Source organism: Xiphophorus maculatus, chromosome 7, assembly GCF_002775205.1.
Source record: "Xiphophorus maculatus strain JP 163 A chromosome 7, X_maculatus-5.0-male, whole genome shotgun sequence".
Lineage (NCBI taxonomy): Eukaryota > Metazoa > Chordata > Actinopteri > Cyprinodontiformes > Poeciliidae > Xiphophorus > Xiphophorus maculatus.
The window spans coordinates 18370410-18396376 of record NC_036449.1 but is presented as its reverse complement, the minus strand read 5'-3'; the positions used below and the strand labels follow the sequence as shown (position 1 = coordinate 18396376).

Sequence of the window (25967 nt, the reverse complement as noted above, 5' to 3'; positions counted from 1 at the left end):
TTTATAAACCTGAAATCCTAGGAGTTTATAGGTTTGCTTGAATTTAAGGAATAGGGGAAAAACTATAAAATATCATTTAGTATTTGACCTGATTATCAAGGAGGAAATTAGAGATTTCAATGTCTCATTTTTTTCTTGGTTTTCCTTTCCATCAACAAACGGATTTTATTTTCCTCATAGCTCTGCCTCTAGGCTCTGTCGTGATTTCCTAAATATTGTCTTCAAATTTTAACAAATTTCGAAAGTAAGTATCTTAAATTTCTGTAATCAACAATTTATTAAACATTCAAATGAAAAATCTACAAGACTGTCCCCATATATGCATCAAAGCATACATTCTTAACTTCAGCTTTTATGAAACCCCTGCAAAGTGCATTTAATTATGCAGCATTGGTTCATGTGCTAAAAGACCAAAAATAACAAGAGTTCTTCGTTTTAATGCCTTTAATGAACAGGAGAACATAATTTGATTTTTCAATATTTAACCTGCCAAACCCCTTTCAGAGTCAATCAAGGAAAATTGGAAGATTGTAATTCCTGTATACAATTGTCATTGTTGTCAATATGTGCTTTTAGCCCTTTGTACAGTACATATAAACAGTACCTTGAACAAATTACTGTGCTGTTTCTCTATTTTCTTTCTCTGAGCATTGACAAACACTGTTTTGGTTTTATAATTATATGCCAATAGACACTATAATGATTCCTATAACAGGTCCCTGTGGGTTTAAATAAAAAAACAGAACAGAAATTAGAATGAGTGAAAATAATAATCTTAAATTTGCTAAATCCAGCAGTAAAGAACAATAAGGATTCATAAAACATCCTGGATGTAACCACAGGGGCTTCATGCAATATTATGAAACAATGCACCTGCACCCCTGTTATATAATCACAAATAGTTTGATACAAAACCTGAACCCAGATAGAAATACAACAATATCAGGTAATTGACAAATGTTGTGGAACGATTTAAATTCCACATTTTCATTTTAAATAGCATAAACGCTTTTTCAAAAAAATTGTATGATCTTTTAATCCTTCTTACTTATTCTTTCTTTAACTTAAAGATTTTCCTTTGTGTTAGATGTTATGAACAGAGATAAAGCGCCATCTTGTGGACAAACGCTACCATATCAACGCTTAGTCCAAACAGGTTTTACCTCATTACAAATCAAAGCTAAAGGGATGCATGGGATTTTAAAAAGGGTGTCAAATAAAATAATAATAATAAAAATCTACCAGAAATTAATTAGGTGAATATATCAGTGGGTAAAATAATTAAGTGGAAAAAAAATTGTGAAGCAATCAGTAAAGATTTTATAGGTCTCTTGTTTTCTGAAGAAGAGTAATAATATGAGGATGTAATTATTATATCTAATAGCTACAATTAACCAGCATCACTAAGTGGGGAAACTAGCAGAGACAGCATGCAATGAATCCAATGTGTTTGGATGTTTTCTTTTATTGGTTAAATTGCAATAATTGTTCTTTGTGTGAAGCTTTTAAACGTGCTGCATATTTTCTACCCCAACTTCAGCACATAACCCCAACTTCTCACTCCCATCAGTGAGATCTTTGCACAATGTAATTGTGCAAAGGTCTCACTGATGGGGACCATCTGTCAAAACAAGCTGCACATCCACTAATTCTAATCACAATTAATTAAACGGCTAACAAATTACATACATCACAGTTAATACAGGGTGGGCGACTAACCTCAGGAAGTGTTATGAAACAAATTAGTATTAACAATGAAAGAAAATTACATCACATAACTAAATATTACACTCATTTCCGCGAGCCATATTTCTTAATGAATTTCCTAATTAATTTAATTCGCACAATGTGCATAATTTGGTGCTGAAATGTCAGTGGGTCAGACCAAACCATATTGTTGCAGGCCGTCTGTTTCTACGTGCGCCATATTAGCACAACATGACCTCTATGTAAATTGCACCGACCGAATGATGTAATTTTAATTAGCATGTCCCAAAGATATCATGTTACTACATTCAACTCATTTTACACATCCTACTATCAACAGAATGTGTGCATGGGATTTCATTTTGAGTAATTATTTTTGATTGCAGAGCTCATGATAGTTTTTAATGTACCTTTTATTAACTTTTTTAGCCAAGATGACTCACTGATAATTGAAAGTTGAAGCTGGAAGCAGTTAGTACGGCAGAGCCTATTAGCCAAGCATTTACATGCAAACCACTACAGTATTTTAAATACAAGAAGGGATTTCCTCTGTCTAACAACCTTTTAAACACTCATGCCAAATAGTGGATCTGCTGCTCTGAGATCAACAATCACAATCAAACCTTTCAATACTAACTTAGTTGAACAATAATCACTGTCAGTAAGTTTTTAAACCTCATCTCATTGGTACCCATAGCTTGATTAATGGTGTTCAGCAGATATAAATTTTAGGTTTGTTTGAAGATGATGAAGTGATAAGTATTTTTCCCTGTATCAAAGAACTAGCAGTGGGAGAGATGGCATTTAAATTAAGATCAATGTGTAAGATTTAAGGGTTGGAAAACAAAAATAGTTTGGAAGTTTTGAACTGAGCTTCTGTTAAAAGGTTACAAAAGTTGAACATCTTACCTTAACTAGATAACTTTCCTACCAGCTTTATTCAGTTTGAATACAAGTTAGTTGGTGCCATAGGCTGAAGCTAATGTCTAGTCCAACAGGGACCAATACCAAAGGAGACTACTACTACTATCTTTAAAAATAAAGTAAAATTTCAGTCATTTTAAAAGTAGTGGGTGCCAATATTATGCAATGAGTTATTTGCTGCTTATAACTTCTTAAGAAAAACTGAACTATCTCCTTAAGATATAACAAATACATTAAATGAATTGTAAAACTTTAGCCTATTTGCAAAAACAACAATCAACTGTATGTTTTCAAAAATATAAGGCTTTTTGAAAATTTTGCAAAATGTTAGAAAAAATTTTAAGTAAGACAAGAGTTGGTATTAGAATCGTCCTTATGACTTAAATTACCAAAATAAAATGTTACCAAAAACGTTCCTCACACCCATTATTTACACCTGTTTTGCATGTATTGGTTTGTTTCACTCATTTTTCTTTTAATGCATAATCCCTATGAAAGGAGACTGGTGATCATTCTAATGTCACCTCGATATTAGTCTGTGTTTCTGACACAAACACTCCATTCAGTTTGCTGTATAAAAAAACCCAGCCAAATCTACCATATTATACCTCGAAGAGTGTGAATGCTGAAATCAGTGAATAAATGAATAAATTGACCAGGAAGCCTGTGGGTACGTTACAGGGCTTGGGGGCTATCCTGAGGCCAATCATTTAGCTAACACGCTAATGAAAGTGTGTGTAGTGTGGTTAAGGGCAGGCACCATGGGAGGTACCACTCCCCTCCCTCCTCATGTTGGGGACTATTAATAGGCTGGATGGAGCCACTGGTTCTCCCAAGAGAGGCCTGCTGATGAAGAGGAAAACCTGTCGTTGCCTCCACTAATCACTGCCTAATGGCTGCAGTAACACAGGTTTTACTAATGGGACTCTACATGGGAATCTGCACATTGCAGAACTGGTGTAGTCACAGAATTCTAATCAACCTAAATGCTTATCGAAGGAGTATATGAAGTTGATTGACCTATATTTTGCACTGGAATGTGTTTAACAAAAATGGGAACCAAGAGTTATTATTTTCCCTGACTTGAATTACTTTAAAATCACAGTATTAAAAAAAAAAGATTTACTTTCCTCTTAATTTTACATAACTAAATTGGTAAATGCCTAAAAGAAGCTTAAAAACTTTTTATTATTATTATTTTTGATAAATCTGGTAAAATATCAACTATTTACCACTTTTCTGTTGTTGCAAGCTTTTCAATAGTGTTGATTCAATACACTTTTCAATAGTGTTGTTTGAACTGATGGCAGGTCACACACTTTGTACAGACTACACCTTTAGATTCTCACGGTATTAGCAACACAACCTGAAACTGATTGAAATATCTTTCTGGAGGCACTGGATCCTTCTAGTCCAAGCCCTTTCCAGCCAGATCTGGCGTGTCTCACGGTTCCATCCTGGAGCCAATATTGCTTTTAAACTTCCTCCTTCATTTTCTTAGGTCTTAGATTTTCTGTTATAAAGACCATGCTGTTGTTGTTACACAATATACCATGCCAACATGTAATTTCATTTATTTCTTTTTGTTGAAATTTTTTCTACTTCCTTTTTATTTGATAGTTTATTTTTCTTTAGTAATATTTTTGAAGCCATTGCTTTGCTTTCACTTGGTATATTTGAGAAATCGCTGTGTGTTTAGATGCATAACTGTATTTATTACTCAAGGTCTAAACTATTTATTATTATTAAAAAATGTTTCAGATCACTTGTAAAATAATAATTGAAAATGTTATCAAATAAATGCGTTCTAGGTGTTAAACTATCAGTGAAAAGTCTGCAGTGTTTGAAGATTACATTTATTATTTTATTTATTTGTTCATACTTCACATAGTCTACCATAATATAATCCCAGTGGTTCTTCTAGTTATTCTACATTTTGAGTAGTGTACTTGTTTGAGCAGGTCCAACCTGTTCTATAGAAAAGAATAGAAACTCAACTGTCATTGTCACGTGGACAACAAAATAAAAAATAAAATAAAATCAGCCAGTACATCATGCTCACAATAAACTAAAAAATGTTTTAAACGTATTACGCACATCCACACACATTCATGCCAGGTAACGTCTACAGGCATTGTATTCTGATTAATTTAGTGACGTAGGGGAGACCTTCCCTTTGTTAATACTCCACCTAGACCAGGATGTGTTAAGCTCCATGGCCAACCTACTATAAAAATTTACACCGGTGATTTATGGCTGGTGGGTTGTTCTAAATGTGAAGGTGAGGCAAACGTTTGAAACGTCAAAGTGCTTCCGGTTAAGACTTTCAAATTAAGATAACTTTAAGTTTAAAAAAAAATCCAAATGACCATGAAAAGTGTGGTGTATAGAAAATTACTTTGTTGCAAATCAGTTAACGGTTTCTAGTAAAATAAGGTGCATCTGATTGCATTTTCTTTCTTTTTTTCCTTTTTCGTATTGTTTATATCAGTAAATATTTTTGAAAGACAGAGATGAAAGCAGGTACAAGATATAGTTAACTGGCATAATAAAATATGTTTAAGTTGTAAGTGCAGCAACAGAACATTTCTAAATGTAAAACATGCAAAATTGTATTCAAATAAAGACTTTAAATGCCTTCGATTTTAATAAATAGATTTTCTTTTCTTTTTTTGTACTTATTAGATTTCCTCCTCCATAGTGCTTAAAGGTCAAAAGTTGCAACAGAAAAAAGTATAATGAGTAACAGTAGGAGAGCAGAATAGAGCCTGTAATTGTTCACATGTGGTGTAGGACAATAGCAGATTCATGCCTGCTGTGAACACATTTACTTCCTTCTGATTCTGACAGAAAAAAAATCTATTTCTGACCAAATCAATTTAAATGTATTAAAAAATTAATTCAACATGAGCTATGTACTCTGACTGAACAATCTTACCTGTGCACTTTGACATGAAGGTTTTACAGATGTTGCTTAATTCTGACTCCTCTTCACCAGGAAGTTGTCATATTTATTCATTTTCCTGAAAAGCAGAATTGCTGTATTAGATCATTAAACATGAGCTATGTACAGTGATAGAGTAAACGAGTTAACAAAACACAACAATTTTTACAGGAAGTTCTGTGTAAAAAAAATACCAATTGTTAAAATAACAGTGGTATTAGAGCTTTTAAATTCAGGAGTGAATATGGTTTTGGAAGTGGTGGTTTGCTAAACTGAGCAGCTAAACTCTTACCTGCAGTAATCTCGGCCTCTGTTTAGTTATTTCAAGACGATGTACTTAACTGCTAGTCTATGAGGAACCAAGAAAGCTGCAATCTCAAAAACCTCAAAGTTTATGCAAACATGTTTTTATGAAACCAATGACATTTTGATACAGTTTATTTTGATTTTTACACTGTGATTTTGGTGTAACTGTCATATGAAAAGGAAAAATAATAATAATAAATCGGTTAAAGCATTTACCAGTTAAATGCTTTAACAGTCATTGTCTTTCAAGCATTTCGAAGGCCAGTTATTGGTGTGCAACCTGCATTTCCTATATAAGTAATTTTTCATTTGTTTGTAAGTAACCGCCAAATGCCAACCTGACAGCAGCAAAATAAAAACAGTGCTTTTATTTTGTTTTTGAGATTGAAGCTATTTTTAGACAGCAGAGGTCCACATTAGTCTTGATTAACCCTGGGTTAGCTATTAGCTTCAGCCTCCGGGTCAAACAAATCTGGAAGGCACCATCGACTGTAGCTAATATATTAATGCATTTCATAGAAACTCACCTCAACAATCATGAACTGTTCCTTTAAGCTAAACACGATGAGTTTTATGCTGAAGGAGCAACACCGCGCTTCCTGTATCCTTCCACCTTTCTCCGGATATTTTCCAGGATCGTGGAGGCCAGACTTCCCCGATATCCCGTCCAATCAGAGCCCTGACAAAGTAAAACTCAGTTGCTACGTCCTCATACAAAAAATATGTGTCTGTTAAAGAAGTTGTGAGTGGGCAAGACGTTGCTGCTGAAGAGGTTTTAGGTGAGTTTTTACTAACTTTGACCGATTTGTTGAATCTTTCGTCTTGGATATGACGTTTCCGGGTGGCTGGACGTGACAGGAGCGGGACGGTATGGAGGGATTAAACTCACTTTGTGTCGCCTGACTGTTGTCAGACTGCTGGATGTCTTGGCCGATAGCTATGGCTACTCCTGGTTCTCCGTGAAATACATGCCACGCAGGCACGTAACTTCCTCAAAGTTTGCAGAAGTGTTTCATTTCAAGAATGACACTTTAACACATGTAGTTTTGTTTTCAAATACACCTGAAAATGATGAAGGTTAGAAGATACCTGCGGGGCAGTGGGAGGGTGCTTGCCTTTGTGTTTGTTGCTTCAGTGATTTGGCTGCTGTTTGACATGGCAGCTCTTCGCATGTCCATAAACGACGTGAACAGCCAGTTAGTGAGAGAGAGGGTGATCCGAGAGAAGGAGATCATGATGGTGAAGAACCAGCAGCATCAACAGCAACATGTTGGGGTCACACAGGCAAAGAGGAGGGGATTCAAACACCCAGTGCAGAGGGTGACACGTCCTGGGAATATACAGCAGAGCCCCAACCTCAATCTGGGCCACATCTATAGACATAAACTGAATCCAAAGTTTGAGGTCAAGCAATCTAATCAGAGACAGGAAGGTCACGATTTCAAAGGTGACAACTCTAAATCTGCTTTATCTAACCAGAACAATAGAGAAAACTTTCCTAAGAAGAAGGCAGTGAACTTGGATTTAAACGTAGCAGTGACCAGTGTAACTCAAGTGCAACCAGCTGTTAAGACAAACAAGCCAGTTTTAAAGACAGAACTTAATAAATCTGCTCAATTTGCACACAAACCTTTAAAAGACAAGGAATTAAAGACAGATCAAAAGGTTGAGAAGGATCTTAATAAGAATGGATTAAAAGTGAGTCATCCTACGGCAGAGGAGGCACACCCTGTTAAGACAATATCTCAGCAAGCACCCATCAAGGATGTTAACAGAAAGGAGGACGTGAAGCCAAAGATCAACCTACAAGCAGGAGACAACTCCAGCGCCGTCAGGAAGCCAGGCGTCCACAAAGTGCTTTCTCTGGACGCAACCCATGCCCCCAGAGACCCCAATGCTGTTGGCCAGTTCGGCCAGCCGGTGATCCTTCCTGGTAGTAAAAACGCAGAGGTGATGAAGAGATGGAACGAGGGCCACTTCAACGTCTACCTCAGCGACCAGATCCCAGTGGACCGTGCCGTTCCCGACACCAGGCCGGAAACGTGAGTACTCTGTTCTGTTCGGTGTTTCAACTCAAAAACGGCTCTATTTGAGTCTTTTGTTATGTTTCCAGGTGTGCACAGAATCTGGTCCATAACGATTTGCCCACCACCACTGTGATTTTCTGCTTTGTGGACGAGGTATGGTCCACTCTCCTTCGCTCTGTCCACAGTGTTCTCAACAGATCTCCACCGCACCTCCTCAAGGAGATTATCCTGGTTGATGATGCCAGTACTAAAGGTAAGACCCTCACTGCTAACTATAATCTATCAAATTTACTCTCACAAATATAGGCATTTCAGCACTTCATAAAATACATTTCCTGCATTTAGTGTAATGTTCATCCTTGAATCTTACTTCACACTGACGTTTTTTAGACTATCTGAAGGAGCAGCTGGATGAGTACATGTCACAGTTTCCCAGAGTGCGAATAATTCGTCTAAAGGAGCGTCAGGGCCTGATCCGAGCGAGACTGGCTGGAGCAGCAGTTGCCAAAGGTAAGGATGCTACGTTGTTCATGAGAATATTTTTTCTAACTTTAAGGTTTAATCAAAACAGTTACATGTCATTGTCACAACTAAGGGTAGTATGAGTTTAAATTGTTCATAATCCTAGACTTTTTGTCACATTAAACCACAAACTTCAGCACATTTTACCAGCATTTTATGTGATGAACCAACACAAAATAGTGCAGAACTGTGTATAATCTGAAAAAGTGTGACATGCATCCTCCTGAGTACCGGCTTTGCATATCTAAAGGCTTAAATTTTTGTATGAACTTTGCAAAACAGCTCGGCCTAATTGAGATTGAAAAAATTGCAACATCAGATTAGACTGCATTAAGATTATTGTCCTGCAGGAAGGAGAATCTCACGTCTCAAGTCTTTCAAAGCCTGAAACAGGTTTTCTTTGTGGCTTTTCCTGTTTATTTTCATCCATCTTCCCATCAACTCTGACCAGCATCCTCCTCACCCTGCTTAAATAAAGCATCACCACAGCATCATGGTGCCACTGCTTTGTTTCACAGTCGGGAATGGTGCCTTTAGAAGGTTCTCACCCCAGTTCTCTGCCACACATTATGAATGTAGGTCACAAAGTTCAAATTTGGTCTAATTTTTGATCTCATTTAACCACATGTGGCAGACTTTCTGCCAAATGTAGGCTGTGTTCTCTACATAGCTTAGGTCGAACTGCAAGCAAAACCTCTTTTTAGCTTTCTTTCAACAATGGCTTTTTTTCCCCTTTTTTGTACCATTCTTTCATAAAGACCAGTTCTGCAACATGCACAACAAATAGTTGTCCTGTCAACTGATTCTTTTACCTGAGGTATGCATTGCTGCTGCTCCTCCAGAGTTACTATTGACTCCTTGGCTGCTGATTACTGCTCTCTTCTCATGGCTTGTTGGTTTTAGGTGAACAGTCCTGCATTGTCATGTAAGACATTTTCAAGATGATGTATCATTTTCCTTTAATTATGCACTACTTTGGGTTGATCTGTCACATAAAATCCCAATAAAATACTTTGAGGTTCTAATTGAATTGCTATCTGATCATAAATTACATGCAGTCGCACAACCATATGTTTGCAGGAAGAGAATAGCCACACATCACTCATGTGCTAAAATTGGATAGGAGCATATAAATAAATATCACAAGGTGACATGCCTTATGGCTCAAAGGCATAAGGCATGTCACCTTGTCAAAGTAGACTTGCTTATTTGTCCAAGCTACCTCTGCATAGTTGTAAGATGTGGGCATGAGTGGTAGATTCAGAAAATCGACAAGATCAATACTACAGTAAAATCTTAAAATATATGTATTGCATAGAGGTCAATATTAGCTTTAACTGACAATAAGTGTTTGTTTCCGTCTAATGCAGGTGAGGTTCTTACCTTTCTTGACTCCCATATTGAATGTAATGTGGGCTGGTTGGAGCCACTACTGGAGAGAGTCTACCTGGATCGCAAGAAGGTGCCTTGTCCAGTTATCGAAGTCATCAGCGATAAGGACATGAGGTAACTAAATTATCATAAATTGTATTCGAGATTAGCAATACTCTGCATTTAAATAAGAAATATCTTTAGTATTTGACCCAGTAAAAAGTGTGACTTTGTGTTTATTATTTGCAGTTACTTGCTCGTCGACAACTTCCAAAGAGGGATTTTTAAATGGCCTTTGGTGTTTGGCTGGAGCCCAGTACCAGAGGATGTCATTAAAAAGAACAACATGAAAGTTACAGATCCAATCAGGTATTGTCCTCAACAAACACCTTTCTGTTCTTTATATTTCCCATTTAGTTTTGGCATGTTTACATCCTGCTACCCTGAACTTTTATCAGAGAAACAGAACTCTACATCTCTTCTGCTTTTTATTGTGTGCTTCTTGATTTTCATAGAGAACCATCACCAGTAAAGTATTTCTGCTCTGAAAAGAAAAGTAACAAAATTATGAGGTGCACGACAACAGCTTTCTAGTATGTAAATCTTCAGAATTTGTGTTAGCCATAATATTCGTTGATATTTACAAACACAACCACTGGACAACTTTATTTATGGATACAAAGGAGGAAGGCATCTGAAAACAGTAAACAGCACTGTGAAACAAAATAAAGATCTCTCCGTGCTTAGATATCTATGGAGATGTACTCTGTTTTTATACTTTTATAGAGGTATTTGAAACTGAGGGGGAGTAAAGAAATACTCCCAGAAAATTCCTCTGTTTTCTTGAAAAGATTCCTGCAGGAAAACCATTTGGCCCTATCTCATCTTGCAGGTGTCCGGTTATGGCAGGTGGCCTTTTTTCCATTGACAAAAAGTATTTCTTTGAGCTCGGCGCTTATGATCCTGGTCTGGATGTGTGGGGTGGAGAGAATATGGAGATTTCATTCAAGGTGAAAATCCTTTTTGTTTTTGGCTCTCTGAACTGTGGTCACACTATTTCTGTCCACTTGACTCCAGCTGCTTGAACATGTTGCCATTTTAAACCAGATCTGGATGTGTGGAGGAGAGATCGAGATCATCCCCTGCTCTCGCGTGGGACATATTTTCCGAGGACAGAATCCCTACAAATTCCCGAAGGACAGACAGAAAACAGTGGAGCGTAACCTGGCAAGGGTGGCTGAGGTTTGGCTGGACGAGTACAAAGACCTTTTCTATGGCCACGGGTACCAGCACCTGCTGGATCGAAAGGTCATTGACATTGGCAACCTCACAGAACAGATTGAGCTGAGGAAGAAACTCAAATGCAAGAGCTTCAAGTGGTACCTGGATAACGTGTTTCCAGACATGGATACTCCCGTAGTCAAAGCTGAGGGCCTGGTATGTGGTTGAGTTCAGAGTGTGCTGTTTGTATTTTTTTATCAGATAAAGCTCATTATGCTGCTTTGCTTCATGAAGGTTCTGTTGACCTTTTCATCAAATATAATCAAAATATCTTTCCAGCACTGCAGTTTTATATCTCTAAAAGTTTGATTTTATTTACTAGGTCTTCAATCGGGGCTTGAGAAAATGCCTCGCCCTGCAGAAAGACTCTTTGTCCTTTGAGATCTGTGATCTTAGTAATCAGGTAAGAGTTGTTTTTCTTTGTTCTTTATATTATTGCAGATTTTAGAAAATGTTTTACGGTTTTTACTCATAATCTTTCTGAGGGGAAGATATTTTTGGATTAATTGCAAGTTTGTGGCCGTAGCATAACAAAAAGAGAATCCAGGCTTACACAAATGCATTCAGAGTCTGGGCTGGGACCAAAGCCATGACAAACAAGGGTGGGGTTCAAGACAGAGGCTTTCTAAATCTGATGCTTTTGGATTCAGCACACCCTCATTGAGGCATTTCTTAGTAACTAATTGTTTTCATGGTGTACAGCACTGCAATAATGGCAGTGCCTTGCAAAAGTATTCATACCCACTGAACCTTTTCACTTCATCAGCTCACAACATATGAGATAGAACAACACAAAATAGTTGCACGATTGTGAAAGATAAGAAAATTATACTTTTTTGTTATATTTCTTACACAAAAAGCTTTGTGTCATGCATTTATGTTTAGCCTTCTTCCTTTATGTGCATTAATACACACTGTGGAAACCATGTTAGCACTATCTATCCTTATTTCTGCTCTTGGGGCCACAGCCAATCAGCGCCAAAGAAAATAAATGCTGCTCCTGGATTTTCTGCTTTGCAAAAAACAGCCAATTGCTTGTGAAATAGCACCGCTATTTCAGCTACAGCGACAAGCTACATTTTCTTTCAAACATTATGGATAAGCAGCACAAAAAATAGGCTAGTAGGTGAATTTCTGTGAACAATTTGCAATTGGAAATCCACTAATAGGTGTATATCTCAATACTGAACCACAAATACTGTAATCCTGGACGAAAACTTGTTAGATGGCACAAAAAACTTAAACATGGAGTGAGAGCTGCAGTCTAATGGTTTGGATCAAATCCTTTTCATGTGTTAGAATGGCCTAGTCAAAGCACTGACCTAATCCAATTAAGAATCTGTGGCAAGATTTGAATATTAACGTTCAATGACACTCAGTCCAGTCTGAGTTTCAACCATTTCTGATGAAGAATCTGTAAAAAAGTCTGTGGTTAAAACCCAAGGAACTGTTGATTTAATCATAATAAAAGACAGTTTTACAAAGTGCTGACTCCGAGGAGCTAAATGCAATTAGATTTGTAAATCATTTAAATAATGTCTTCTCATCCAAATTACAATTATTTTTGTGACTTTGTCTTCACTTCTTACATAAAATACACTGAAGTTGTAATGTGACAAAAATTTGAGATGCTATGAAAACTTTTTCAAGGTGTTTTAAGCACTTTGATTACACACTGCAGTAACTCTTCCCTTTTTGTTCCTTGTATTTCAGAATCAGCAATTTAATTACACCTGGATGAAGAGCATTCGACACCAGGACCTCTGTGTTGCCGCCCAAAGCACAGGAAGTGGCTTCGCTTTGGTGCCATGTGACAACACCAAACGTGAATTCCGCTGGTTCTACAAAACTTCCAACTCAGCTCTTGTAAGTTCTCTATGCACACTGCTGATGTAGTGGAATTAAAGACATACTTACTGCTTTGTTTATTAATTGTGCTTCGTCTTTTGTGCTTGCAAAGACGGAACATCTCGTCTCGGAATTTGTTCCCAACCACATGTGCCTAGAAGCAGAACCTCGGGATGACTCTGTCCGTCTACGTCCATGTCAGCCCAGCAGCGTCTTCCAAAAGTGGGAGTTTACACGTTACCACCTACAATGATGACCTTAACAACACTTTATGGAAACATCCAGTGGCTTTACTGCGTAAACTGTGGTAGAGCCGCCACACCTGGACTAACTGGAAGAAGCGGTTCAGTGGAAGAAATTTGCATGACTATCCATCAGCTGGTGTGGGTTGGTTGCTACTGGATAGCAATCTTATTTAACACACTGGAAGTGTTTTTAAAAAACTGGGATTAAAATTGATATCTGTGGAATGGTTTAATAGTGCCTCAGATTTTGCTTCTTCATAGACTGAATAACAAATGAAGAATTTTAAAAAAGTGTGGGTTACAGGATGTGGTGTAATGTATGCTGTTTCTCTGGGTTTAAATGCTTTATCCTTTTGATTTGACTTAAAACTCTCAACGGTATGATTTATTTTCCTAACACTAGGGGGGAGTGTTGGTTCAGATGCCTAAATAAACCTGTGTTGTGATACAAACATTTTAACCAACTGTTGGACTCTTTTTGGCCAAACTAATGGAAAAGGCATCTTATAATGAATATAAAACAGTCATAAAAATCTTGCTAGAATTCTTTATTCTGTTTAGTCTTTAGCCATAATGATGGCTAGAACAGATTTTACTCCTAAAAAGTGTCACAATGCAACTCTTGTGCGTTATTGAAGCTGTACTTTAAAAAACTTCCAATTCATATTTTACTTTCATTCTTTATACTTACAAAATCTAAAAATTAAAACCTTAAGTTACGAGTAAATACGACATATCGGCAGAAATGTTGTACTGACCTGGGGCTTTTAACAAATTATCTGATTTTGTTTTTCTTCTAAGTATTATTATGACATGTTATTCAAGTCTCGGTAAGTCAACTGTAGTGTTGACTTACCGAGTCAACACTACAGTTGACTGTATCCGGATAGAATATCATTCTATCCGGATACTTAACTCAGATATTTGAACTGGTTGTTTGACTGCCTCGGTTGTGGCTTTTAATCACAGCTCATACCTTTCTACAAGGCCATTGCAGAAGCTAAAACTGCTTAAGATTTTTGTTTTTGTGGGATACACATCTACATCCAGATTTTAACTATCTTACCTGAACTGCTTCCTCCAGTGAAAGAAAGTTGGCTTGGACATTCACGAGCCACCATGGCTCAAACTTAAGTGTAATTGTCCAGAGTAAAGCCAGTTTAACAATAGGATGATCTGAGGCGGTGTCGATCCAGAGAGAACCGTCGGCTCCAAAATCAGCACCAAACACCTTCTGGAGAAAAGTTTTATGATCAAAGATTGAGTAATTTTTCCACAAGAGTATGTTTGGAGGAGTCGAGGTGAGTCTTTCACCTGATACTAATCCATTCACTGGCTAGCATGATGTTGGCAATATCATACCATAAGCTCGTTTTTGCACAAAGCTGATGGATAATGAAGAAGCACAGCTTCAATATCCTTAATTCCTGATCAAATCAACATATGGTTGAAACTCAAACACAACTTAATGTCCCAGAAGAACGACAATCCTAACCGCATCTGATCTGATTAAAAGAGGCTAACTCTACCATGTCTGCCAAAATGCCACACTGATGCCAAAAGTTTCTGAATGGCCACAAAAAGCATGTAGCATGTGAACTTTTATGAAATGTATATGCCGTGCATATGCATATTTGAGCATCTGCTTATAAATTTGTCCCCGAAAATCCTCAGTAAATTAAAACTTGTTTGCCCAGTATTTGCTTTTTGTTTGGTTTTTTGTAAATCATTGCAGTTTGTTGTCACATGATCATGTCTTTGGTTCAAACAAATCATTCAAATCCCCAAATTAGTATAACATACATATCCACAATAAATACCTGTAGAGTTATCAGCAAAGTTAGGCATTTCTCAAACATAATAGCATTACAATAGATTTAGGAGTGTCACAGATGTAAGTATATTGTGAATATCATCAGGGGTTTCTGAAACTACTGACATACATTTCAGAGCTGGAACATTTGTAAGCTTGTAGTCATGTGTTTGGCCCTTCATTTTTTTCTTAATAGATTTGAAAAGCAGGTTATTTTTTACTCGTCAGCAGGAACTCAAACTCCTCTATCCTCTGTCGTGTGTTGCCTCTGCGGATCCTGCGGTAGGACACGGTGCTGTATTTGGAGGAGGAGAGGTGGTTGAAGGCGCTGCAGTCAGATTTCGTTGGCCCTGGCAGGTTCAACTGACCTTGGCTGGGGTTTTGCAGGAACTCTGCTTCCACATCTCCCACAGACTGCATGTCACTTGATTTCTGGGTGTCAGCACCAGACAGTCTTTGAGAAAATTCTGCATCCCCATTCAGCTTTATATAACCGTCATCGTTGAGTAAGTCAAACAGGTGTTGATTTGAGGTGTCAGCTTCTGTCATCACTTCCTCTTTCCTAACTTGGTCCACTGAGAAAAGAAGCAAAAGTAGGCATTTGTAAATGTAAATGTTAAAACATTTGTTTTTCATAGACTTTAAGAATATCATACCATTTGTTGCTGCTTTATTTTGCTGCACAAACTCTCCAGAGGTTTTCCCAAACTTTCCAGGAGTGACATAAGACTCTGCAGATGATTCCCCAGGGTCTGAAACATGCATTCTTTTACTAGTAAATGTCTCAAGCTTCTGCTTTTCCTCTTCAGTCCAGATGATGCACTGGTTCAATTCCTTCTTCATCTCCAAGTTTCCTTTCTCTCCTGGATTAGTCTCCATGTGTTGGTTGCCTTCACCATCTGCCACACTGTTAACAGGATTTTTGCATCTTTTGCCACTGAAGCCAGTTAAGTTGGCAGATTCCTTGTCCAACTGAGCGTGCTCCTCATCGCTGTAGAACACCGAGTCATCTCCCATCTCCATTGACCAAACCTCTCTGTCCTCAGGCTCTTCTGTCATTTTTGAGGCATCAACAGTTCTCCCATTAATAATCTCCAGTATCTTTGAAGCTTGCGCATCTTCTTCTTCATCAGCTCTGAGTTTTGATTCGTTTGACAGAGCTGTATTTGTTGCCATCTTCTATGATTCTGTTTGTTGAATCTAAAACTAAACAAAAACAGTCACTTCTTCCTCCAGCATGTTGCAGTCCTTCATTGAAGAGCGAGGAAAGCGTCCAGCCCACAGTTGATTCGGGAGGGGTCTGCATGGTGCTCTCTAGCGTTTGTACCATGGAAATCTGTGTGTTTGTTGACTCACTGAAGAACAGGGGTTTTGTTGTGGCCCAACAAAGGTTCATTGTGGTGAAACCAGCTGCATATGGAGCAATTGTTCTCGTTCTTAAATCTCTGCTTTCTGTAAAACTTAAAAGTCTAACTTAGTATGTTCCCTTATGTTCTGTACATATTATTATACATCCCCAAACATGACTGTTACTTAATGTATACGTTTTTACATTGCAATGTTTCTTCAGCTTTTATTAAGGTTGGGGGCTTAAGTTTTTCAACCGCTCAGATTTTTAACTTGTCGCTCAGTAGACTCACAATCAGAATAAATTAATAATAAATAAATAATAATAATGCAGTAGAACAAGAGAAACAGGCAAAAAAAAAAAAAAAAAATCCCACATGCTATTCTACCAATACTAAAGGATTGGATTAGCTAGCAAGGCTAATTAGCAATAAGGCTAACAGGCCCATAAAACTGCATAGCAAGCTAGTAGGCCAATTAGCTAAGACTAATCGGCTCATTCAACCATACCAACAACACGGAACGGCTAAGCTAGCATGGAAGCCAACAACACGATCAATGACCCACCAATTCGGTTTCGAAGGTAAGTCCTCTCACCTCATACTGTAGGTCTTTGATAATTGCCCCTTACAATCAACATTCGACATATTAAGTTTTAAGCGCTGCCTCATAAAAATAGAGCAATGATCATTTTGTGAGCCACTGTGAGCATCTTCATTATCAAGTACAGTGTGATGTAGTCCAAAACTACTTCAATAACGAGAAACAAGTTTCTTGATTGTGGAGAGGTACAGTACATCTCTCCAGAAAACATTTTTCTACATTTCTTGGCTGATTTGCCTTTGCAAAACTTCTGCTTTTTCCACACATTTCTCTAGAACAGGTCTGAAAACAGGCAAGGTTTCAAGGTGAACTGTAGTTTTATTTATCCACTTCTTTGTTGCTTTGCTGGTATTTCACCCACAAAGCTCCAGGACCGGACAAGGTGTCAGGCCAGACACTGAAAACCTGTGCCGACCAGCTGGCAGGAGTGTTTCTGGACATTTTCAATCTGTCCCTGCAGCTCGCCACGGTTCCTGAGTGTCTCAAGTCTTCCACCATCATCCCTGTACCGAAGAAGAGGTCCATCACCAGCCTGAACGATTACCGGCCTGTCGCTCTGACCCCGGTGATCATGAAGTGCTTTGAGAGGATTCTTCTGAGGTACATCAGAGACTTCATCCCCGCAAACCTGGACAGCCTTCAGTTCGCCTACAGAGCGAACCGGTCAACAGAGGATGCTGTCTCCATCACTCTGCACACAGCCCTTACCCATCTGCAGCATCCCAACACCTACGTCAGGATGCTATTTGTAGACTTCAGCTCAGCATTTAACACCGTCATCCCAGACAAGCTAGTGCTGAAGCTACTCGAGGTGGGGCTGCCCGCTTCACTGTGCCACTGGATCAGAGACTTCCTCACCAACAGGCCTCAGGTGGTGAGAATAAGTGGCTCAACATCGTCCCCACTGGTCCTCAGCACAGGCACGCCGCAGGGCTGTGTGCTCAGCCCAGCTCTCTTCACCCTGTTTACACACGACTGCGTGGCCATCCACCCCACCAACACAGTCGTGAAGTACGCGGACGACACAACAGTAGTGGGTCTCATTTCAGACAACAACGAGACCCACTACAGAGAGGAGATTCTGCAGCTCACTCAGTGGTGTTCAGCCAACAACTTGGTGCTGAACACAGGGAAGACCAAGGAGGTCATTGTGGATTACAGAAGGTCCAGGAGGACGGCTCACACTCCCCTTCTCATAGATGGAGAAGTGGTGGAACGTGTGGACAACATCAAGTTCCTGGGCCTCCACATCACGTCTGACCTCTCCTGGAACACAAACACCTCCCACCTGGTGAAGAAAGCACAACAAAGGCTCTTCTTCCTCAGGAAACTGAGACGGGCTGGACTTTCCTCACGGCTGCTCGTGAACTTTTACAGGGCGATGATCGAGAGCATCCTCTGCCTCAACATGACTGTGTGGTATGGTAGCTGCACAGCACTGGAGAGGAAACAACTGACACGGGTGGTGAGAACAGCACAAGGCATTGTGGGATGCCCCCTCCCAGACCTGGACTCCATTTACACAGACCGGGTCAAGAAGAGAGCTGGATCCATAGCCATGGATTCCAGCCACCCGGGCCACAGACTGTTTGTGCCGCTGCCATCAGGCAAGCGGTACAGGAATATACGGACTACAACAAATAGACTGAGAAACAGTTTCTTCCCCACAGCCGTCAGAGCCATTACTCCCTGCCCCCCCCCCCAACCAAACACACACACACATATCATAACCTCGCAGTCACACATACATATCCCCCACCCCCACACAGCCACACTGTTCTGCACTTTGCACTGTCACATTATCTGTACTTTGCCATGATTGGACCTGCTGCTACTTCTTTGGTGTGGTTGAGTGCCTTTAGTTAATTTAGTTGTATATATTGTTATTATTATTATTGTGTGTTTGCTTATTTATACTGTATATATTTGACCTTTTGCACGGGAGCTGCAATGGAAATTTCGTTGAATTCTGTTCAATGACAATAAATGCTATCTATCTATCTATCTATCTATTTGTTTGATCACGGCCATGCTAGTGTTCACTTATTGTGTCTGAAGGTAGTTCTCGTACGTTTGATGGCCTGGTCTGTTGGCCACATAATGCGGTGAAATCATTGTGCACACTGATCGGAAAGTTATCCCCAAAGCATAATGCTTTCTCCTCTATGATGATTGCTCTTTTGATCAACCTCAGCATTTCTCTTCCTCCAAACATGGTGGGTCAAGTCAACGTTCAAGAGCTCTATTTTGGTTTCATTTAACCACAGAACTTCATTTCTTCCTTTCTCTGAGTGATTTTGCAAGCGCTGGTAAGCAGAAGACAATTGTATTACAGGAGCTTCAAGATTTTGAGTCATTACAGCGTTATGCATGGCCAGTGGAGTTCTTGGTTGCTGTTACTTCAGATCATTAACATCTTGTAAAGTTTCAGGCTAACCATCTTATCTTCAATATTCATCATCCTCACCATGGGAGGCAAGATCTTGCATTGAGATTAAGAATTAGGACAAGTGTAGTCAATACTATACCTTTTTTAACAATCGATTAATAAAAAAATCAATATAGCAGGCTTGTATAGATATAAGTGTTGAACCTGACATCCCTTGTTAGCTCTTTGGTGGAGAAATTTGAAAACCAGAAGATGTAGGCAGACATGCTTGGTGCACAAAAGGTATGTTCAGAAACATCTTTAGTTGACTGAATGATGAATCTGTGTGTTATACGAGCACGTAAACAATGTGTGGAACCAGAATTCTGGTTGGGTAGTGTTGGCGTCAAATGCTTCCATCACTAAATTAAATGCAAATAAATTGTATTTTATGTGTTTGTTTGTTTGTTTGTTTCCAGTATGTTTCTATTCCTTTTTTTCAGCTCTTAAGAATAAAGTGCAATGAAAAATAGGTTTTGTAAGTTTGTTTTTATCTTTGCAAACTTACAAAATCAGCAAGGGATTAGATTCTTATCTCTATTGCTGCATCATCATGAACTGTTTTCAAGAGAAAAATGACTCAGGTTGGGTTATCATGGGTTCTTGGTGCCCAGCAACAGTTAGTCTTTCTTTATCTGTTTGACTGCAGCAGGAAACAGGTAAGAAGTCTGCTCCAAATATTAAAGAACCGTTATTGGCTGCTTCTAAGTAACCAAAATGATTTGCATATTATGCTTGCACAGACGTAGTTTGTCTGCGTCTTTTCTTCCTGTTCAGTGCGTAAGCAGTAAAAATAATTGTGATACATCAAACAGTGCATAACAACACGGTTTATTGATTAAAAGCCTTTTTACATATATACAACCTTGAGTGAACAAAATAAAGCATATATCAAAACCAAAATATTTCCAGTTGCTTTCATATATATACAGTTTTTTCAGATTATGAAGAAATTAGGAAAGCAGATGCACTGTTTCTGTGGACCGAAAGTAAGTTGTATCCTTTTGAGTCTGAGAGTAATTTTGGAAATGGAAAAAAAAGCTAAGTAGTACTCTCATGCCCACATCCTGTTATGAACTTAACAGATATACATGGTTTACAGATTTGGTTTTGGTTTCAAGCACCTGAAAGTCGTGTAAGTGCTTCCTAACTGTTTATCTAATTTGTTCATTCAGGTCAAAACAGTGTCATTTTAAAATCCAAAGTAAGGATTATAACTGGAATTTAAACTGTCATTAATGCTGCTCTGTGTGAGATGCACACAGAAAGAAATATTCAAGTTAGTAGGATATATGTTCATGTATTATACATTGCAGCCTGTTACATTCACTTAACATGCATTCGTTTTTATAATGCTTTTGCACTGGAGTTTTAGTCCAAATGTTGAGCTCAGCTCACATTAAGGCTCAGAAAGCATTGGAGTAAACTTGTATCTTCACTTGAAGTGTGAGGAAACACTTCATCAGAGTGTCTATTGCTACAACCTTCAACCAGCCCTTAATATCAAGGGATCTCATGAGAAACCTTTCAAGCTGTTCCCATCTCCTCCTCTTCAACTGATCGCTGAAGTCCAGGAATTAACTTAAAGATCTGTTTGCGCACACTGGCTCTCCTGCTTTTCCTTGGCAGAGTCCCAAACAGGGATGAGATCCTTGTTTCTTCCCAGGATGGAGACAGAGAGGTGCTGCTGCCGGCCAGACTGGAGCTGCTGGAGCGGCATAAGGCCTGGTGATGAAGGCTGGGTGACGATGTCCTCCTTGGCCCTTCCTGCAGGGGGAAGTCTTTTGAGAAGAAGCAGCCATCATCCGTGGTGCTGGCTGCACTATAGGGACTGGGTGAGCTCACATCCCCAAACACACTGGCCTGGTCGCTGTCGTCTGTCATCCCACTCCTGTAGCTGCTGTCGCTGGAAAAACGCCGACCCCGGCGCCCCATGGGGGAGCTCAGAATACCCGAAGGGTCCATCAACAGGTTGAGGCTGCTGTCATTTAAATTATCTGGAAACACAAGAGTCTTTGTCACTCAAACGCCCAATTGTCAAGAAATAGTGTATGCAACAGGAAGTCTGAAAGCTGTCTGTGCATTTCTCAGGGGAACACCTTAATCTAAATTATCTGAAGTTGACACCCTGCAGTAATTCACAATAAAAAAAACAGGCCTGCTTAGGAGAAATGACAGAGGCAGTGCGAAAGGAAGTGCTGTGGTCTGACAGCTGAGCTCTCACCTCGCATCAGACCTCTTTCCTGTAATGAGAGCGCTTGAAACTCCTTCAACTTCTCACGCAAGGACTGCTGCATGGGCAGAAAAAAAATCACGGTTAATTCTTTTTAAATGTGTCACAACATTTATAAACTCAGAATGACCCATTTAATTTCAAGAGTGGCTCTCATTGAGAAGATTGATGACTACAGGTTGAGCCTCAGCCCAGCATGTAATAGAAAAATAGTGTGGATGGTTTTAGTTTGCAGGTGATTCTGGCTTCTTATAGCTCATACCCTGCATTGACAGCAAAATGGGACAGTTTATATTTTGATGGTGTAGTGCAGAGAACACTTTTGAGTTGATTTCTCACATGCATTTATCTGCTTTTACTAAGCTCCCATAAAATTGTCATTGCAGGACTTTTTAGATTCAGCAAGAAAACACTATCATCTACATAATAGTTTTCAATGTTTTTAAGTTCTCTAAGAGTTATGCTGAGAATACGTTTTATCTAAATGGCTGTCATTACATGTAAATGTTTTGTCATCTTATTTTTGCTAATTTAGAAATTTTGTAACCTTTAAAATAATACATGATTTTTTTATTGATAAGCTAACTTTAAATATTTAATGTGTTAAGTATGTGATTGTCCTTTTGTTCAGGAGTAAGATTACACTTAAAAGCTTGAGTATCAAAACCTCTCCAGTCAGGATACAGTTTAATCTACCAGGATGGATTGTTTATATTCTTGCTTTCTGTCTAGTCTAAGGAATGTAGTTTCAATCAATAAACTACATTCTTGCTGGCTTTTTAATGTGACAAAGCAAGGATCTATGCCAAAGTCAGCTTCTAATTGGCTGATCAACCTCTCATGACAACTTCTAGCCAGGAGGTTCTGGAACTCCAATGGAAACTTTAAGACAATCAGATCAAGTGACAGTTTGTTCAGCTTTGAACCCTGATCAACTTGTTTGGATTCAGTTGTGATAAAGGATTTTTGCACCATGTTTTGTGACTTTCATCAAATTAAAAAAAAAACTTCAGCAAAAAGTTTTCTTTTGTTATTTAGTCATGCTTTGGGCATTCTGAGTGTTGTTGCTATTTTCTTTTGGCTCATTTTTATTTGTGAATCCACTGAAATCATCTGCCTTTAGCGTGGCTTTCTGGCTGGAACCACAGCTGTTACGACAGGATTTCTCTGTCAGCTTTGCTGAAAATAGGTCAGCAGAGCTCGCATGAACTGAATGACAAGTCATGACTGGGCCTAAAGCCTTGCTATGGACAACAATTTCTGTTGTGCAATTCTGGTGTTTGAAGCGGATGAGTCAAAGGGAATTCTTCAACTTTAATTTCCTTCTCTCACTTTTTTCTCTTTACCTTCTGATGTTGGATATTATAACCCATAATTGTAATTGTCCCCAGTAGTGTACTGTAGTGTAGTATAACTTAATGCTACAAGGAACACACCTGGAGCTGATTGAGTTTCTTCTCAAGCTCTATCTTCTTCACAACATTACCACACACAGTCTCCAACCTGGAACCAGATGAAATTCTGTTATAAAACTGCTTCTTTACAGTGATTTATGTTTTGTTCCAGCAAAACCATGAGATCTTTACTTACTTTAGATTATTGGTTGATTGTCTTATAAGGTCAAGAATGTGTTGGTGTGATAATCCTTCTATGCTGACCGCATTGATGGTGACAATGACATCTCCTGTGACAACAACAAAATAAAAACAACTTTGAGAAGATGCATGCCACTCGAGCTTCAGTTGTCAGTGTGCATGGGCGTGCTCACGCAGACATGTGGTGAGCTAGGTTTCCATCATTTTTTAGGTAACAGTCTTGATGTGTGCTTGTGTAGGGTCTATAAGGTAGCAAGGAAGTGGGTGGACTACCTGCGGTCAAGCCAGCACTTTCAGCCACGCTGTCTTCCTTTATGTTGCACACGAAAGTGCACATCTCCACTTCAGACGTGCTCTTTAACTGCAAACCATACGTCTGCAAACGAGATGCAGGATATTGAGACAAAAGCCTGACAGAAAACAGTTTTTAACTTTAACACTTTAAATGCATCATTTATAATGTTAGCAAAAGGTGAAATGGCATACCTGAATTTCAAAACCAAATGTTTCGTTGTCTTGTTTTTCCAGCACCACTGTGGTTCTGCATTAGAACATAAATGCAACAGTGATTATTTTCAGACATGTTGTTGTTTCTTAATGGCATTTTTCAATGATTACCAGGGTTTTACATTTTGAATATTTTTTAAAAATTGCACATAAAGCCTAACTTATTTACCTTTGTGGGTCCATGTAATCAACCAGAGAGTTGGTGGGGGTAAACTTTGCCTGCAGAGGGAGAATGCACAGTTCCTCTTTAATCTGTAACTGCTTTGAACTTCTCAAAATAATTAAAATAATTCATACTGATATAACTTTAATTGCATGTTGTAAACCTCTAAACAGTAATAAAATATTACATTTATTTAGGCAGTTTATGCCACTTTGTTCTAAATACTTTTGTGACATGTCTTTTACATAAAAATCTCAGTACTGCTTCATTCAGCATACAGCATGTCACATTTTCCAGATGTTAAAATAGAAAATATTCAGCTTTTATGCTTGCAAGCTGCTCTTGAGCTGTAGTCTCACCTTGTAACTTCTGGGCAGGGTGCTGGTGTTCTGTCGGTGTCGGTCACTGTTCCCCCTCAGTGAGCGCCGGTACCACAGAGCAGCCTTTTTCTTCAAAGTGTTATCCAGATTGCAGTTCTCTTGGCTGCTTTGTCGCTGAAGTCCATTGATATTCATGGTGGACTGCATGGTGGAGTAGTTCTCAAAGCACCATAGCCTCCTCTTGCAGGAGCAGTTTAATTGTGTGGCACAGCACTGTGCGTCACACAAAAGCATAATGTGTAAAGAGGAAATCCGTGTCATGTGATGGTTGTGGTGGACCTGCATCTGCAGATCTCAGACTCGCATACCTTCTTTCCTGTTAACCCCCATTCACCTTTTTTTTCAGTTTCTTGAGAAGAGCATTGAAAAGAAAAGGAGGTAAAATGCTGAGGCTATTGTATATAATTCCCCTTCAAACAGTCCCCTCTAATTTTTGCAATCCTGGCAATTCGATTTATGGTCTGTCAGAACACAAGAAATCTGCCACCTCACTGCTTCTGCAGCACCTGCTTCTTCCCTTCTTCCTCTCTCAGTTTCTCAATGGGCTAAAGTCTCAGTCCTGTGCTCTGCCAAGCAGGGAGACGTGTCTGATGGGGACAGACAAAAGGCAGATTTTGTTCTCGGTCGATTTAACACTGCTGAGACAGACAGCATGGGTCATTGAGCTGAAGGCATCAGACACAGTTGGATCAAAAGACAAATCACACTTAGGGGCTGCTCAAAAGTCAGGAGGACAAAGACTGACAAGAAGCTGAAGCCTGGTGCATTTTGTCCCACTGCAACACTCATGTTTTCAAACATATGAATCGAACCTTGCAAAAATATTCACCCCTCAATATTTTTGTTACATTACAACAACAAACTACACCAGTGGTCCCCAAACTACGGCCCGCGGGCCAGATGCGGCCCGCCTATACATTTGGTCTTGCTGCTTTGCCTATTTGGTGAGTGCTACTCTAATTGCGTGTGAACTGTTACACAATAGGAGGATGTGTACAAATGACCAAAATGGCAGGACATTCCCCTAAAAAGTGTATAAACCATTATAAGCCATGTGTCAGATATAGTATATGCAATAAAACTGGTCTTTATAAAAGATTATCAAAAAGAAGGCAACAGTGAACCACATTTAAAGTCACTCATGAGCCAGGTAGGGAACACTGCTGTAGAAGAAGGTGGCCAGATCAGAGTGAACAGTTACTGTTTTGGCTTTTATGCGAACAACAACATCATACATATATTGACATGTGGTGGAAAGTTCATGTAGGGATACATAACAATCCTTAAGTATACTTGTTCCAGTAGGTATAATGCTCAGCAATGGGGCTGGGGCTAGTTCTCCAGCAGGTCAATAACCTTTAACAAACAGCTAAAGCTACAGTAGAAAGGTTTGCATCAAATAATATTCATTTGTTAGAACTGAATGGAAATTTGTGACATATTTTTATTTATTTTTTTTTTTTAGTAAAACATTCTTAAAACTACAGTACATATTGTCTTCAAATTCACAGTTATGCACTGCCTTCTGTTAGCTTATCATATAAAATCTAAACAAAATGATATATCAAAGTTTGTGGGTGTAAGGTGGCAAAATGTGAAAAAGTTCACATGCATTAATCTTCATGCTCCACAGTAACCAGCAAACCTTTTCACCTCAGTACAAACAGATTAAAGATTCCTCATCTGGCAGATTGTATCACAGCAATCCACTCTGCCCCACTGA

At 38.9% G+C, this 25967-nt stretch overlaps 3 protein-coding genes across 3 annotated transcripts; 1 reads left to right on the top strand and 2 right to left on the bottom strand.

Annotated features, from left to right (window-relative positions):
* Positions 1 to 6491: 6491 nt before the first annotated feature.
* On the top strand, positions 6492 to 13627 carry galnt5 (polypeptide N-acetylgalactosaminyltransferase 5). Its single transcript, XM_005805331.3, has 10 exons — positions 6492 to 7923; positions 7995 to 8161; positions 8299 to 8418; positions 9801 to 9936; positions 10051 to 10170; positions 10694 to 10811; positions 10909 to 11238; positions 11405 to 11485; positions 12796 to 12948; positions 13043 to 13627. Exons 1-10 carry the CDS (start codon positions 6950 to 6952, stop codon positions 13181 to 13183), a joined length of 2340 nt encoding a protein of 779 aa, XP_005805388.1. The 5' UTR covers positions 6492 to 6949; the 3' UTR covers positions 13184 to 13627.
* Positions 13628 to 13708: 81 nt separating this feature from the next.
* On the bottom strand, positions 13709 to 16276 carry ermn (ermin). Its single transcript, XM_023337373.1, has 2 exons — positions 15645 to 16276; positions 13709 to 15563 (listed from the first exon to the last, which is right to left on the bottom strand). Exons 1-2 carry the CDS (start codon positions 16162 to 16164, stop codon positions 15199 to 15201), a joined length of 885 nt encoding a protein of 294 aa, XP_023193141.1. The 5' UTR covers positions 16165 to 16276; the 3' UTR covers positions 13709 to 15198.
* A 3900-nt stretch (positions 16277 to 20176) lies between these two features.
* On the bottom strand, positions 20177 to 24460 carry cytip (cytohesin 1 interacting protein). The gene is made up of 8 exons (XM_005805332.2): positions 24224 to 24460; positions 23871 to 23920; positions 23681 to 23735; positions 23468 to 23570; positions 23190 to 23283; positions 23036 to 23102; positions 21591 to 21657; positions 20177 to 21363 (listed from the first exon to the last, which is right to left on the bottom strand). Exons 1-8 carry the CDS (start codon positions 24389 to 24391, stop codon positions 20894 to 20896), a joined length of 1074 nt encoding a protein of 357 aa, XP_005805389.1. The 5' UTR covers positions 24392 to 24460; the 3' UTR covers positions 20177 to 20893.
* Positions 24461 to 25967: the final 1507 nt, after the last annotated feature.

Excerpts from the sequence above, each read along its gene's own strand:
- cytip (XM_005805332.2), bottom strand. The coding sequence starts at position 24,391 with ATGCAGTCCACCATGAATATCAATGGACTTCAGCGACAAAGCAGCCAA. Across the intron at positions 23,736-23,870 it reads GATTACATGGACCCACAAAG|AACCACAGTGGTGCTGGAAA; the intron begins GTAAATAAGTTA and ends GTTCTAATGCAG. Across the intron at positions 23,571-23,680 it reads CATTTGGTTTTGAAATTCAG|ACGTATGGTTTGCAGTTAAA; the intron begins GTATGCCATTTC and ends TCTCGTTTGCAG.
- ermn (XM_023337373.1), bottom strand. The coding sequence starts at position 16,164 with ATGGCAACAAATACAGCTCTGTCAAACGAATCAAAACTCAGAGCTGAT. Across the intron at positions 15,564-15,644 it reads AAATAAAGCAGCAACAAATG|TGGACCAAGTTAGGAAAGAG; the intron begins GTATGATATTCT and ends TTCTTTTCTCAG.
- galnt5 (XM_005805331.3), top strand. The coding sequence starts at position 6,950 with ATGATGAAGGTTAGAAGATACCTGCGGGGCAGTGGGAGGGTGCTTGCC. Across the intron at positions 7,924-7,994 it reads CCCGACACCAGGCCGGAAAC|GTGTGCACAGAATCTGGTCC; the intron begins GTGAGTACTCTG and ends TTATGTTTCCAG. Across the intron at positions 9,937-10,050 it reads ATCAGCGATAAGGACATGAG|TTACTTGCTCGTCGACAACT; the intron begins GTAACTAAATTA and ends TATTATTTGCAG.